This window comes from Venturia canescens, chromosome 10 (assembly GCF_019457755.1).
Source record: "Venturia canescens isolate UGA chromosome 10, ASM1945775v1, whole genome shotgun sequence".
Taxonomy (NCBI): domain Eukaryota; kingdom Metazoa; phylum Arthropoda; class Insecta; order Hymenoptera; family Ichneumonidae; genus Venturia; species Venturia canescens.
The window spans coordinates 11,181,925-11,197,352 of NC_057430.1; the positions used below are offsets into that span (position 1 = coordinate 11,181,925).

The 15,428-nt window shown below is 41.9% G+C and overlaps 1 protein-coding gene across 1 annotated transcript in view; it reads left to right on the forward strand.

The window, feature by feature from the left end:
* Positions 1-11,484, forward strand: part of LOC122417165 (dentin sialophosphoprotein) — a 28,643-nt gene extending 17,159 nt beyond the window's left edge. Inside the window, exons 2-3 of the mRNA XM_043430471.1 lie at positions 3,425-3,550; positions 3,753-11,484. Of these exons, the coding sequence (XP_043286406.1) occupies positions 3,425-3,550; positions 3,753-6,988 (3,362 nt within the window). The 3' untranslated portion in view covers positions 6,989-11,484. The remainder of the gene's footprint in view (positions 1-3,424; positions 3,551-3,752) is intronic.
* The last annotated feature ends 3,944 nt before the right edge of the window (positions 11,485-15,428 follow it).

Here is a 15,428-nt window from a genome sequence, read left to right on the forward strand (position 1 = left end):
AACTAGACATGTAGGTTCATGGGATTGTTAAAAAATATGGCAGACCTGCCAATTTTAGTTCCCACTTTTACGCATGATTCTCATCGTCCATGGAAAAAAATTGAAGGGCCCCTACACGGTGTCAACGATTTTCAAAGATTTTCGAACATTTCAAGATTTGGTATCTGCAAATCGGATGTATAGGATTTTTTAATACGTTGTCAGCCAGGTTGGAAAGCGTGATTTCGAGATCAACGCGCTCAAAGTTTTACTGAAGGACAATTCGACCCGCAAGCTAAATTTTTTATTTATTTTTTGTTTGTTTCGTATGCTTTAACCGCTGCAGCTGTATCTCCGTCAACTTTGGAAATTTCTCTAAATCGTTCCTTGAGAGTATTCTTAACAAACGCATCTCAAAGAAAATGAAAAAAATCACTGTCGTCCAGGGCCTTAAGCCTTGGGACAACGTCGAAAACCGTGTAACATTTTGCACTGTAATTATCAATTTTTTATCGCCCGTTTCAAAAGCAATTCATTACTAACCGCTCATTCGGGTGTCGAAAAAATTTGGGAAAAGTGCTTTTCAGAGTTTCCCCGCGAAATATTGAAGACAACCTAAAATCCGTTGGGATATGTCTGCATGAGACTTGAATGACATAAGAAATGAGAAAAAATGCACCGTTCGAGGCTTCCAAGGAGAACAGCTGTCAGTCTTATCTATCGGTTCCATTCGATATTCAATTTGAGACTTCATCGAGCATTTCATGGATTTCTATTCGAACCCTCTTTAAGCGTTCCAACTCTCCGTTCATCTTCATTCAACGACTTTCCACTGATTTCCGGAAAAGTAACGTTCGATCCTTTGTTGCAGATTGTAAGATTTCTGGGCGCAGCATTTTTTCGAATCCGTTTAATACTAGATTGTCCAACCTTTTTATTTCACAAATCGATTAACACGAATCCCACTGAGTTTCAATTAGATGGATTAATGCTGAAATATAGATTATTTCGATTCCGTGGAAAGCCTGAAGACGAGTAAAAAAGGGATCGCTGACTCGGCATTGTCTTTGGACATCGATGGCTTCGTGTCCCTTTTCCTATACGTGTGTTTCGATCCCCGGGATCGCACACCTCTCATCTTCACGGTACTTTAGCCTCTCATGAATTCTTAATGCCACACTAGACCCTCCTGAAATATATACAACATATATGTATGTAAGTCAAGAACTGTCGAGGCTAATGCTCTCGATGTCAGTTCAAACGTAAAATTCGAATTCTCGTGGTAGCGAAAGAGTCTGCTTGGCCCCTATTTCGTTCGATTCCCCTCTCTCATCACAAAGTGGGCGTGTAAACACGTATAAATATGTACGGATACGTGTCAACTCACCCCTGTCCAAAATTGGATTGCGCAAAGCCGATTTCTGACGGGGAAAATCAAATTTCACGAGTCGCAAACCGTCTTGAGGAGTTGAAAGTTCGACAAATGTTTGCTTACCAATACCATGCTTTTATAAAATTTTGTGCAGCAAACTTCAATCGATTCCGAAAGATTTTTTTCAACTGGGTTAATGCCTACGGAGATCGACCAGCAGACATTTTGGTTTCAAAGTTTTAGTTCAATCGTGCCAAAAAAAATTTGCAATAGCCCCACAAGTCTCTGTGGGGCTAGTGCAAATGAACTGAAAAAGAGAAGACCAGGCTTTGGTCGATTTTATCTAGAATCGCCCGTGTAGAAATATCGGTAGAATTTTTCACGTAATCCGTTTTATATTCGTGATGGCACTCTCGCCGACTCACAGGAATGCCTCGAGTGTCGCGTGTAACAAGACATGTTTTTACACGTGAACAAGAGGGAGAGAATAAGAAAGAGAATCTTGGGGAAACGAGTATCCGTTTTGTCTCGTGTGTGAATCTGTGTATTTTCCTTTTCTCTCCTCTCTCGCATAACAAAATAGTGACAACGGCAAGCTCCAGCGGAACGGGCTCGGATGTTTTTGACTTTCGGGGCTCACGTATCGAGCACCAAGGATGTACATTTTTTTGTATATATATTTTCAAGCTTCCTGTTCCCCGAGGAAAGAGATTGGGAGCTTGGACGGCATATTCCCTACTCGACGATAAAAATCTCATCAATTCTGCTTGACAGGAGAGAAAGAAGCAGCTGGCATGGATGTTGACGACTTATCGATCTTGCCAAGCCCCCGCGTGGCAGTTTCGAGACACCCCGTAGAAGTTCTCACCTTCGTTTGAAACTCTCCGAGGCCGAGTTGGAACGATCAACTTTTTGAGCTTTCAACCCCCGCTTGGGGGTCCGAAAGTTTGTTCCTATAAATATAGTGCGATATGAGAGTTTAGACAGAATTCATATCTGGTACGTCGTACCCTCGTACAAAGTAGTCTCCGGGTTGCACCAACGTTTGATTAAGTCAATCTTTCCCCGGGAACGTGCTCGATCCACCGTTCTCGAGGAATCCATCGCGGAAACGGGGCAAATGAAAGGACGCGGTATTTCTTTAGTTTGGTGTGTATTGCGATTGGAATCGTGGGTGGAACCGGGTCTCATCGGAGTTGATGCCGTACCCGAATAATCTCCATCAAAAGTTTCCTCAAAGTTATTGGAATTTTGATTGTTTGATCCAATGAAGGTTTCGAGTTGGTTGAGTTAGAAAAGTGTGAGATCCGGGCCGGGAGCTTGAAAACTGTCGTTAAAATTGATCAGAGTTCGAGTTGATATTTCTCGAGATCTTGAAAATAAGGCTTTCCAGTCCACGCGGGCATTTCGGCGTCACGAGTCTCTTCAGGATCGACTCTTACCGGGCGAATCAAGCCGGTGGTTTCTCATCTATAGCCACAAACGGGATTTTTTAAAGCACACGTTGAAAAATAAGAGATCGATGGAGGAACGATTCCACTCGAACGAGCAAAAATTCCTGCAGGGCTTCTTCCACTCGTCGGTGGTAAAACTCCAGTACGATTTGAGTACGCATTCGCGACGAGGGAATGTCTCCGAACAGTTTTTTTCCCCTCCGTACCTCTCAGGTGCGATCCGGAATGTATTGTAGTTTGTAGGATTTTAAGGCTGTATACATAGGGGATTCCGAACGTGCGAGGCGAGAGTGCTCGAGTTACAAAAGCCGATAGGAGTGTGCGAGCTGATAAAGAGATAAGGGGAAAAAGCGCGACGGGCGAGAGATTATTGAGGCTCCGTTAGTTGCGAAGACGGAATCGTGGTGAATCCCGCGTCGAAGGTGCTCGCGGGCTAGGCTTTATTTGCTCAAATGTTTCATAGCCGAAAATGGCTGTGACCGCGAAAATATCGTACCGAAAAAAAGTCGTCGTTAACAGTTGGTTTCACAATCGGATCGTTAAGCCGCGTAATTTCGCGTAGCGAGTGTTTTGTGAAAGATCGAGAGCTATATTTATCGTCGTGTTATTCTGCTTTCAGACTACAACAATGAGGGAAAGGTACAGATTCGGGATGACGGAACGACGACGAGTGGAAAAGAGGTCGCCAGACGGGAAGACGACGACGAACAGCCCAAGAGCGATCAGGCTCAGCAGACAACGCCAGGTAAGGCTCGATGTTTAATGACAAGCAGGTTCCTTCTGTGTAGAACGGCAAAATGTACCAGCATGAATAATGGGCCAGAGTTCGAGGTGATTCCGAACAATGCTCGATGGAAAGACGACCGCGAATGCTCGCTTAGTTGTACCGATTGAATTGAGAATATGCGGACCGATCGATTTCCAACCTGCGAACGTTATTGTTGCAGATCTTCATCAACGTTACCTCGTGGAGACGATAACAATGACGACAGTGACGGAGCGTCGAATAGTTCGAGAGATAAGCGAGGAGGAAACAAGGCCAGTGAGGAGCGACGACCCGGATGCGATAAACGCGAACGATGCGGTGGAAAACACGAAAAATAACAGCGAGAAAAAAGTTGGGAGCGAGGAGCTCGAGCGGGAGCGTTCGGAGGATTCGAATCCAAGATCGGATAACGATGATAACGAGAACGGTGGCAAAATAGTCCAGCAGAAAGAAAAATTCGAAGATTCGGAGACCGGCCAGACGACGAACCAGCATGGGAGGGATGCGAGCGAGACGCCGGAGCTGTCGCTCTCATTCAAGCTTGGAAACGTATCGCTGGGCCTGAACAACAGTTTGAAGCCGAATTCAGCAGTCCGCCAATTGTTTCCCGACCCCCGTTTTATATCGCCTCCACCAGCGGCAGCGAAAGGAATTTCTGGTTCGTTGAATCACAGCCACGACGAAGGAGGAACGGACAGCGATAGTTCCGAGGCTCAAAAGTTCCTCATAACGACCGAGAGCCTCCGTCTGTTCGACGCGGTCAAGAGGTCTAAAATGGCAGGCTCGCGAAGCGACTCGTCCGAGAGCGAAACTTCGAGCATAAAACGCACGATCGAGCGGAACGCGCTCAGGCGAAGTCTCATCTGCAAGTACGAAACGACCTCGAAGAAGAAGAACCTACGAAGCAAGGACTTGACACTGGAGGAAAGAATACGGCAGTTGACCTGCGTCGATCAGGACGATGACAACACTGGAGGTAGCAGCGCTTCGGAAAGCGGCGTACCAACGACTACGACAATGATGACAACGGGAATGACAACCGGTTCGGACACGCTTCACCACGGCGGCGACTTCCCGGTGAGGACGTCGCCCTCCGGGGAAGAGCATCCTAACAAGACCGATCCTCGGGTCTGCCCGTCGAGATTACTATCGAGTACGAACGATGTGCACGAAACAATGACGACAACGACGCTTTTGCAGCAGAGCAGCACAAACGCCCATCATCACCACCACCACCATCACCATCATCACCACCAATCGACCTACAAAAGAATAACCGATTTGTTTGCAGCGAAAAAGATGATCGATCCCAATCTGCCGGACATCGGACTCGGCGACAAAGCGACATTGAGCAAAGAATACGCGAGTGCGAATAAAACTAGCTTGGCCAAGATGAACTCGGACGCGAGGAAACAGTTCTTGGCGAGTTTGGCGCCACTGTCGTGCGTCGCTTCGACCGGCGTCGAAAGCCGAGAGGATTACTACCAGTTGTCTTCGAAGCAAATGAGCAATGCTCGGGTGAACGATGCCACGGGTAACCGCGATTCGATAGGATACAATTCCGACTCTTCCTACAGTCTGGAGGACATAGAAGCCGCGTTGAGAGGCGAGGAAAGGAATTACAAGAATTCCGGTGGCCCGCCGGACGTTACGAGAGGCACGCCGACCGGAAGTGGCCCGGAAACGGTCGATCCTACGACCGATGAGTTGCTGGCATTTGTCGAGCAGGATAAGTCGAGGACCGAGCGTATAAGGAGGCGCTACAACGAGGGTGACCAGGAGCCTGGAGCGCCGGTTCCTCCCCTGAGGAGCGAGAACCACAAGCAGGAAAGATCCGACAGGGAGCATCGGGAGGACGAGAACGTGAGCAACGATCAGGACGACGAGGAGGAGGACGACGAGCTGAACGATTACGGCTTCAACCGCAGACCTTCGGTGCGCGGAATAAAGCCGCAGTTCGAAACCACCAGTGAAATAGTCAGGCAGCTGAGATCCAGAAGCGCTGTACCCGCGGCGATTGCGGAAAAAAATCGCGCCTCTTTCCACGCCGTACCCCCGTGGCCGTATTACGAGATAGTGGGTGACACGAGCAACGAAAAACAAATCGGCACAACTTTTCTCCTCGCAGCGCCAGCCTCGATGCTCGACGAGAGCGACGAACAGCGGGGACTCAATCCGGAATGCCAGCATCGCGATAACACTACGATCGGTCGGATAAATACTATGCAGAAACAAATCGATGACATTTATCAAACGATCGCAGAGACCGCGTCAACGGTTCAGGTTAATCACGAGCGAAGTTCGTACCTCGAGAGCACACTGCCACGAGCCGCGTCGCGAGCACCGAATACGGACTCTTGTCATCGTTACTCCTTGCAGGAGCAAACTCACTTGGGAATAAATGGGAGTATTCATTATCACGAACAACATCCCGTCGTCGGTGGCAGAATGCTGAGAATAACCGGTGGCGGTGATGGCCCAACCGGTCATACCGCGTACAATACTTTGCCAACTAAATCTAGACGTCCGCAGACAGTTGCTATTGCTAATTATCCCTGCGGCGTCTCCCCCCTTCAACAGCCACTGCACATTAACGAGGAAACCACCAAATGTTACCGCACCATGTATCTCGTACCTTACAACGGTATATCCGATCCTACTTATCAGAATATCCAGCGAAACTTGCCACCGCACTCTTCACCCAATTACGCCAATCACATAGAGCGTTATCCGTATCCTCGAAACGGGCGCGCGGTTGATCATCCCGGGATGATCCAACACCAACTGGTATCTCAGCAACCGCGGGCTTACTACACCCGAACGATGGGCGGCGTTCCTCCAGGAAATCCTGCGAATCTTCATGTCCAACCTCCCACCGGCCTCCATCTTCATTTGCACGGACAAACCGAGGATTTCCGGTTCGCCGGGGCTCCTCTTCAGCAACATCCGATGCAGCCACAGCTGCAACATCACCAACACGCGAATCAGTTGGCTGGGTACAGCGCTCAAACTCTTCCAACGTATACGGTCCTCGCTCCTTCCAGACCAAACGGTCATCCTTACAGTCTTCATCCGGCTAACCGGAACAGTGCATCCGACGTACAAACTCAAACTGTCTCATCGCCGAACGCTCCTTCCACGACGACTTGCGCTTCCACCATCCTCAACAGCACTTACAACAACGGGATCTCCAGCCATCTCGGGACTTCTTCCTCTTCTTCGAACTCCTCGACGCTCTCGTCGCCGACGAAGATCCAACAGCAGCGGAGCAACGTTGCCGAACGCGGAGTTCCCGAGGGCGCTGCCAGCGCACCTTCTCACGATTACTCACAGACGAACAACACTTTTCACGGACACTCGGCCAACGTTCCACCACCAAACACCCAAAATTCCGTCTACTATGCGATGAACGTTTAAAGTCTGAGCCCCAGGATTTGAGCCACTTCTTTCGTGCACACTTTTCTCGACCCCTTCCGTCTGCCCCAGCTGTGGGGTCCTCATCGTTGATATTTTATTTTTTCATTTCTCTCATGAGCGAACGAAACGATCCGAAGAGGGAGAGGAAGGAGGATCGCTGAAGGCAGACGGACGAATCTCCACAGTCGGAAAGCTCTCCGTGTTGTATGAGTATTGATTTCTTTCTCACCCGGGAGAAAGAGAGAATGCGAGAGAGGCGAGGATAACTCGAGACTCGCGGCCGAAGCACAAGGTCGATACTCGTGCGGGAGCGCGGAGAGAGTCGAACAATTTCAACCTTCATTTCCCATATAGCTTTTCTTCATATTCGACGAGGAGATGTGCAATTCCAGAAAGCCTCATTTGTGGATTCGAGCTAAGACAGCACTCGCTAAATCTGTGCCAGTGCTGTACAGCACTTTAGTTCGAGAGGGAACTTCCCAATTGGGCTATAAAGTGAAAATCCATAAAACATGCCGTCAATCTGAAGAGCGAGGCGCTGGAAAGCTCCGAATTAAGGAATCTTTATCAGTTGAGAATAAGCCACCGACTGGTTCGAGCCTCGTTGAAAATCCTCCAAATTCGAAGCTCCTCTTCTCCTTGCAGCCGTTTTTTTCTTCGTCGAACTTTCATTTCCCAATAAAGCCTCATATTTACGAGCATTTTTTCGAGAACGTGTACGCGCAGAAAAATAATGACGTGTCAGTTGCACTGCCCGGAATGACAAACGAAGAGAGAATTATTTTTCTTTAGCCTCCGAGGCTTCCCATCTCTTTTCTCTTCTATCAGAGGCTGGTCCATTGGGCACATTCAGCGGATGTCCTCGTCAAGCTCTATTTCCTATACGTTTGTGGACTTTGGAGATGTCGAGTGCTCGTTTGAGGAAAAAATACGTTCATTGTTTTTCTACTACTATTGTTTATCATCAATTGTTTCGATTCACAACTTTTTGTTCACATTATTCACGCTGCTCTCTTGTGGCTGGCGTGCAGCATAAAAGTATTTCAAACGCTGAGACGCTTGGGGGGCAGCATTTTTTTAAGTACAATAACCAGCCCGAATTCGGTTGAGGCGAAAATTAATAATAAACAAATGGACGGTCCAATGTAGCAATGTGCGACGGTTCGTGTACCGAACTAGGCCACCTGTGGTGGACATACGACATTCTACCTTGAAAAATTCCTCAAAAGTGTACATAAACTTTCACGGACGAGTGAACGTTCCTCTCTCTCTCTCTCTCTCCCTCCTTCTCTTCTGCTCGAACGGTTATGTGCTCGAGACATATACGAGGCGACCTCGTATTTTCCTCCGGTTCTCGATACTCCAGCGCAAACTTCTTTATTCTCTTATTCTCTCTCCTGCATTCTTGCTTTTTGCAATATCGACCTCGATTGCCGACCGAGAACGATAATCGTGTCAACAAAAATCCAATTTTTCCTTTCCTCCGGTATAGCGGGAGGGAAAAGTAAGGAAAACAAGGAAGAAGGGAAAAGGCTGGGTCGAGGAAGAAGATTTCAAACAAATCACGATTCCGCGTTTGCAATTGGGATTTCTTTCGAAATTCTCTTGCATGGAATTAACCAGTCCAAAGATTTCGGATCACACCAATCCGTTTTTCATTAATTATCATTGTAGAATATCATATTATTTTCATAGCAGGTCAAAAATAATGTAAAACAATGTCTCAGTGTAAAAGAGCCTTTACAGAAGGAATTGTATATAAACAATGAAACATTATCATTATCACTATCATTCCTATTATTAATATTATTCTCATTTTTCATATCATTATTATCAAGAAAATAGATCATACGTAGTGCGTAAGAACTGAATAGAGAAAGTTTTATGTAAATCGAGAGAGAAAGAGAGACAGGAAGGCGAGCTGAGAAACGAGCAGAGATTTGAAAAGTGGATTTTTTCGAATCGTTATTAAAAGCTTTAATTTGTATGGATCGGTTGCACTGATAATAGAAAATCAATTCAATGTTAGACGCTCTTTTTATCGAAAAAAATGAAGAGGAATATTTATTGTCGTTGGATTATTTGAAAAATACGATACACGATATTAAAATCATTATTTAATCGGTGTTTCATTGTAATTTGACATATTGTACTGTGTAAAAGTGTGCGGTCATTTGTAATTTGTCAGAGTCTCTCTCTCGATCCACCGACCAAAAGGAATATTGTTTCATTATCATTTGATCATTGATATTATCATTATTATCATCGTCATTGATTTTATTAATATTTCAAATGAATTTTATGACTTTCATTATATGCGTTAAAAAATATATTATCAATGGCGTATTACGCTCGGAGCATTTAGTGAAAGACACACTTGCAATTAATGTCCGGGAGTCCCGTGCGAGTATTTCGTCGTTATTTCAAGCGATTTGTCCCTCCTTCTCTACTTCGCGCTTAACGAATTGTAATTATGCCAAATATTGATTCAATCGACAAGTTCAATCATCGTCGTGCTTCTGCCGAAAGAATGAAATTTTATCATTTACTCAAACCGGATGAGAATGTCGGTGGGTGAACTGGAAAAAGCGTGAGATTGGCGAGTTGAAAGAAGATTATTTTTATTTTTAATTCACAAATACGTTTTTGCGGAAAAAAAACTTCAAAAGTGTATTAAAAAAGTCTCCACAGAAAAGTTTTTTTTCTATCCTTAACGTTGCATTGGGAAAAAAAATTTGATCATGCCACTTTTGTATTTTTGGCAGACACACGAGATAAGGAAAAAGGACAACGTGCGTTGAGATAAATTGCACATTATAATTAAGGACATTGAACAACGCGATGTTGCGTGTTTAAATGACTAAACGGAAATGAACGAAAGACTATATATGTATGCATATATAATGAGCCTATTTAAACGAATCATAATAGTCACGATGCGCCAAGTGTGTAAAATAAACTTACGTCTATATAGAACCCGTAGAGCGTGATTCTGTATGCTAATGTCGTCGATACAATTAACTTGGATCGATTTTCGTTTTTTTTTTGTTTTTAATGCAATTCGTGCTTAATCATTGGTCCGGTTTTCTGCATCGATAGGATTGTGAATCTAACGGAAAAAACCGAAATAATCCGAATCCAAACACACACTTTTTGTGTAGTATTATTGCCCATGGAAATAATTTGTATTCGAGATAAATTAAAAAAAAAAAAAACGTTGCAAACGTTTTATCACGTAGCTAAAAGGGCAAAACTTGTTTTCAATTTTTTTCACTCGATTCTTCATGATTTTGGTGGGCATGATTTCTTGAAAACCGCATTTCTGGAGTCACATTTTTTTCGAAATTTATCGCAATCCAGTCTCTTCGTTTGGGCTTTGAGAAATAATATGATCGAATAAATTTTATTGCCATGGGGACAAAAAATCTAAGATCGATTTACAAAATGGTAACCAAAGTTGCGCCGGCCGTTGTTGTTGTTGTTGATGTTGTTGTTGTGATAAGTAGAATTTTCGTTGATAATTTAGGGATGCGAAGGGGAGCGCAGAAATATTTTTATTTTATGTTTTTTCTTGCGCACGCGTGAATGAGTGATTATTTATGTAAAAATGCGAAATACGGAATGAAAGCGTTTCTCCTTTGGTTCCTTGCTCGCTGGTTCAACACACTTGTACAAAAAAAAAAAAAACAAAACAAATGAAAAACAGAAAGCCCGAGATTTTTTACGAGAGAAAAAACATACTGACCGTAGTTCGAGCGTACGAGGAACGGGAGAAAAAATGAAAGCACGATTTCAACGCTCGACGTGTAAAAATTCGTCTCGACGATAAGAAGAACAAAAGACCTGGGCTTTGAAATATTGAAGACTGCAATAATTCCAATTCTGGCCTATTTATTGAAAACTATTTATGTAGTTAGGATAGACACGTCCGTATTTAGAAATGAGATAAAAAAATAAACTCGCGTGCGAATTGTTCGAAAAGAAACGAACTCATTGTGAGTCACGCAAAAAATAAACGTGCGAGATCCAGGAGCGGAAAGAAGAAAAGCAGGATTGTAAACGTTGAAACGTTTTTTCGGATTTACCATGAAATCGTAGCGAGGCAAACGAGAAAAGGATCTTTTCATATTTATAGATTGCAGAATGAAGATAATTATTATTTATTTTTTATTTTTTATTTTTTATTTTTAGTTGTGTATCCATTGTTTTAGTTACCCCCACTTTTATTATGAGTAAACTTCATTCCAAAGATAATGTTGATTTTGTTTATTATTTCTTTTTATTTAATAAATCATTGACAAATATTTTTGTACATACGTTTTTCCATAGGATATTCTCAAAAAGCACTTCCGATATTTCGTTCGAAAATCGAACCTACTCCGCCCTGCTACATCCCAAATAAAAAATCTAGACTAGAGATTTTCCAAAAAGCTGTAAATCAACTCACCAGATGCGCAGAATTAAAGCATAAACCGTATCTCTATGCTTCAACACTATTTATCAAATGTCAATGTACTTCATTCGCGTTTCTCGCTTTAAAAATGTTTTTCTTTCTAAAAACGAGCGATTCCAGGAAGCTTCGTGCGAAAAAAGAAAACAACGTTTGTTTACGCGAGCCGCCATTGCCCCGTGTGGATTGTAGTAGACCACGGAGAAACGAAGAATGGAAGAGAAAACTATTTGACACGGAACGAGATTCAATAATATATATATTAGGGTGTGTCGAAAAAAATCGATATTTTTTTTTTTCGGGCTCCACAAGCATTTTTCTTCTTATTATGCCAAACGATGAGCTAGCCGAAAGGACAGCCCGAAATAAAATTATTTCGGCCGGCCCACCGCATACTTCAATTTTCCATAAGAATAACACGTGAAAAAAAAACTTCGGTGAACATTGTTCCATATCATCTGTAAAAAAAATTGCACAGATATTCTACTGATGTATTTTCGTAGAAAATTGAATTCCCTACAAAAAAAGTCCTTAGAGTCATTGGCCTACAACCAATCGTTCAACGATTACAGCAGTTTGAAGTTTCTAACGTCACCTAGCCAGATTTCGCGTGCATCAATCCCTATTTTCGAGGTCGCTCCTTTTAATGGTACTGTGTAAATTGGACTGAAAACTATTTTTAAGTATAATTTTTCAAAAATAGCTTCCAGGATCGTTATCTAGGCAAAAATATCGGGTACATACTGTTCTCATTTGTTTGAACTAACGACATAAATTGTTTGTCTTTCCACTATTTGTTTGAATAAATTATGAAATTCAATGAACTAACCAAACCAAATGCACAGATACAAATATACATAGGAAAAGAGAGAGAGAAAACAGTTCAATTTATTTCCCGTGCTTACAATTGAATTGATTAACTTATTATAATTACATGTTGGCGTATAATCGAACCGTTTGAGCGCTGTAAGCGCACACGTTGGCGTAATGCCGAACTGCTTCAGTCTTAATTTTTTTTAAATATAAAAAAATATAGGCTTCAGCTCAATTTAAACAGCACCGTTAAAGGGAGCGACCTCGAAAATAAGAAATGATACATGCGAAATTTGGCTAGGTGACGTTAGAAACTTCAAACTGCTGTAGCCATTGAACGGTTGATTCTAGGTCAATGACTCTAAGGACTTTTTTGTAGGGAATTCAATTCTCTACAAAAATACGTAAGTAGAATATCGGTGCATTTTTTTTTAAACATGATATGGAACAATGTTCACCAAAGTTTTTTTTTCACGTGTTATTCTTATGGAAAATTGAAGTATGCGGTGGCCCGGCCGAAATAATTTTATTTCGGGCTGTCCTTTCGGCTAGCTTCATCGTTTGGCATAATAAGAAGAAAAATGCTTGTGGAGCCCGAAAAAAAAAATATCGATTTTTTTCGACACACCCTAATATATAATATATATATATTATATATATATAAATGCACAAATTACTTTAACAGGGCCTTTTGCAAACTCGAATTTTAACGATCATTATTAACGTAAGTGGAACTGCGGCTGTGCGGGTTCCGGCGTTGTGCGTAACAAATTAATTATTACGAAGACACGCTGTAAATTATTGATAAGCTATGTAAACAGTATATTTGGGACCCTCCGTAGTGAGTTTCAAGGATGTAGAGGTCAATTAACTGATAAAAAAAAAACTTGTGAGAATCATATTTTCTCCAGTGATGGTGAATTTTTCAAGAGTTTTCAAATCGAGGATTACTCGTGGACGCAGCATTCACGGAGAATCATAAAATGTTGAAAAAAAATTGTATGAAGATCGTCGTTCATTTGTCAGCTAATGAAACTCTAGATTTGTCCGGTTAGCAATTTCGATTAAATAATTGAAGAGATTGAATTTTCTTTCAATATTTGCATCCTTGAGACGAGAGTATTAATAGAGTAACAATAATAATAATAATAATGACATAATAATAATGATAATAATAACTGAACTGTAATGTCGAATGAACGGAAGAGAAATGAGAGTGAGGAATCTCGTGAAAAAAAATAATTTTCGTAACGAGCAGAGCAGGAGTGTACGAGTGTTTGGCGAAAGGTTGTTTTCTCTTTTTATTTCCGGGAATCACGGAAAACGGTGTGCCAAAGAAGATATTTGAGAAAATAATAAATGCGAGAGTGAATGTTCATATCATTGCTTTTTGTTTTTTCGTCCGAAATTCGATTTTTTTATTGGTTCAAGCAGTAATATTGTTGCGGTTAGATCGATAGTCTAATAATGTTAAAATTGTTTCAAATTCTCGGTAAATACCAATTTCGGAGGTGCGTGTGTGTATGTGTGTTTTGAAAAAGGTGAAAAAAAAACTCGCGATGTAAGTTTTTAGAGGTTAAAGGGCATCGGCGAGGTGAGATAGGGGAGGCTAAATACGGTAAATTCTCGGCGCGACTATTAATATTGTGTAACGAAACTTTTAGCGCGATATTACTGCGTCTATTTGGGTATTTCAAGGTCAAATCTATTCTCCAGATTTGTTGAATTCCATTTTCATTTGTTGAGCGTGAAACGAAAATAAGAATTTATCATTTTCTATCGCGTATTTAATTTCAATTTTTTTCGATGAAAATAGTCTCATAAAAATGATTCAAGCGATTCGACAACTCGAAAAAATGTCTGCGACAAAATGACGACAATTTCGGTAGTTCGACCTTGAACACCATGCACGTTTCCACCTGTATGGCTCGAGTTGATTTATTAATCGCTGTAATTAGCTATCTGGGCTCGTGTAGGAAGCGCCATCTTAATAAGTTTTCAGCTCAATCTCGCTCAACGCGTGCGGGAGTCAGAGATCGATATTCGAAATGAAAGAGTAAAAAAACAAGATAAAAATAAACGAGAACTTTTTAATCGAGCTTCGTGAAATGTGCCACTAGACTAATAGCCCAGGTTTTGTTACAAATAATAGAACACAAAAAAATCTCCTCGAAATTCTTCAAACTCGATGAAAAAAAGCAAAAAAGTGTTACTTACAGTTGTGAATTGCGATGAAGAACGATTATTTGGTCGAGGGAAGGACGTGTATGGAATGAGGAAGAAAACAAATGGGTTTGTTGACAACGCATTGCGCCGATCCAACCAGTTTCGAGGTCGGAGCTCGACTGCGAATGTACACACACGAGCGCGCTCTTGTATTCACCTCCACTCACTGCTAAAAAACGACTTCGAAAAAGATTCGCGACAATTTTCTCGTGAATTGTGTAAACACGCGATCGAACGATTAATCTGGTTAAGTTTTTTTTCGAGTTTACACGAAAATCCAGTACGGAATTGACTCGTTTCTCTCATCGCGAACAAAAAAATCCGAGACTCTGAGACAACACGAAAAAAGTCGTTGCACAGCGCCACGCAACTAGTCAAATGAGCAATTGATTTGAACGATTGTTTTTACTTTGTTCATATTATTGAATTAACAATATTCAATGATTCTCTATAATTTTATAATCCAAATATCAATATTTGAGATTCAATCATTTTTTTTACTCGTACAAAGGACTTTCTAATGTTTTGTTTACTCACTACAAGGTCCCTTGAAAAATTCAAATTATTCAGGGCGACCTAAAGTCAAATTCGTTAACTTTTCTATGAAACACGGATAAAGCTTCTATAAAACTTCAGAATCCATCGAGTAGACATTAACATAAGGATTTATCGATTCAAATTTATCATCAATTTGACGAGTTGGTAGTGCTCTGTGAAAAAAGAAAAATTCTTCAAATTTCATGCGAAAATTTATTTCGCGTCAAACAAACGGTACGTGATTAACCACGCTACAGATGGCAAACATATTTTTTGCCGTGTATCGTCAAAAAATAAGAAGGCGAATGTCCCAAGGTCGCCATTTTCCTTGCCCCTTGACAGTATAGAACAAGAACTTTATATATACGAAACATAAAAACAAAACAAAAAAAAAACATTAAAACAGGAAAAAAA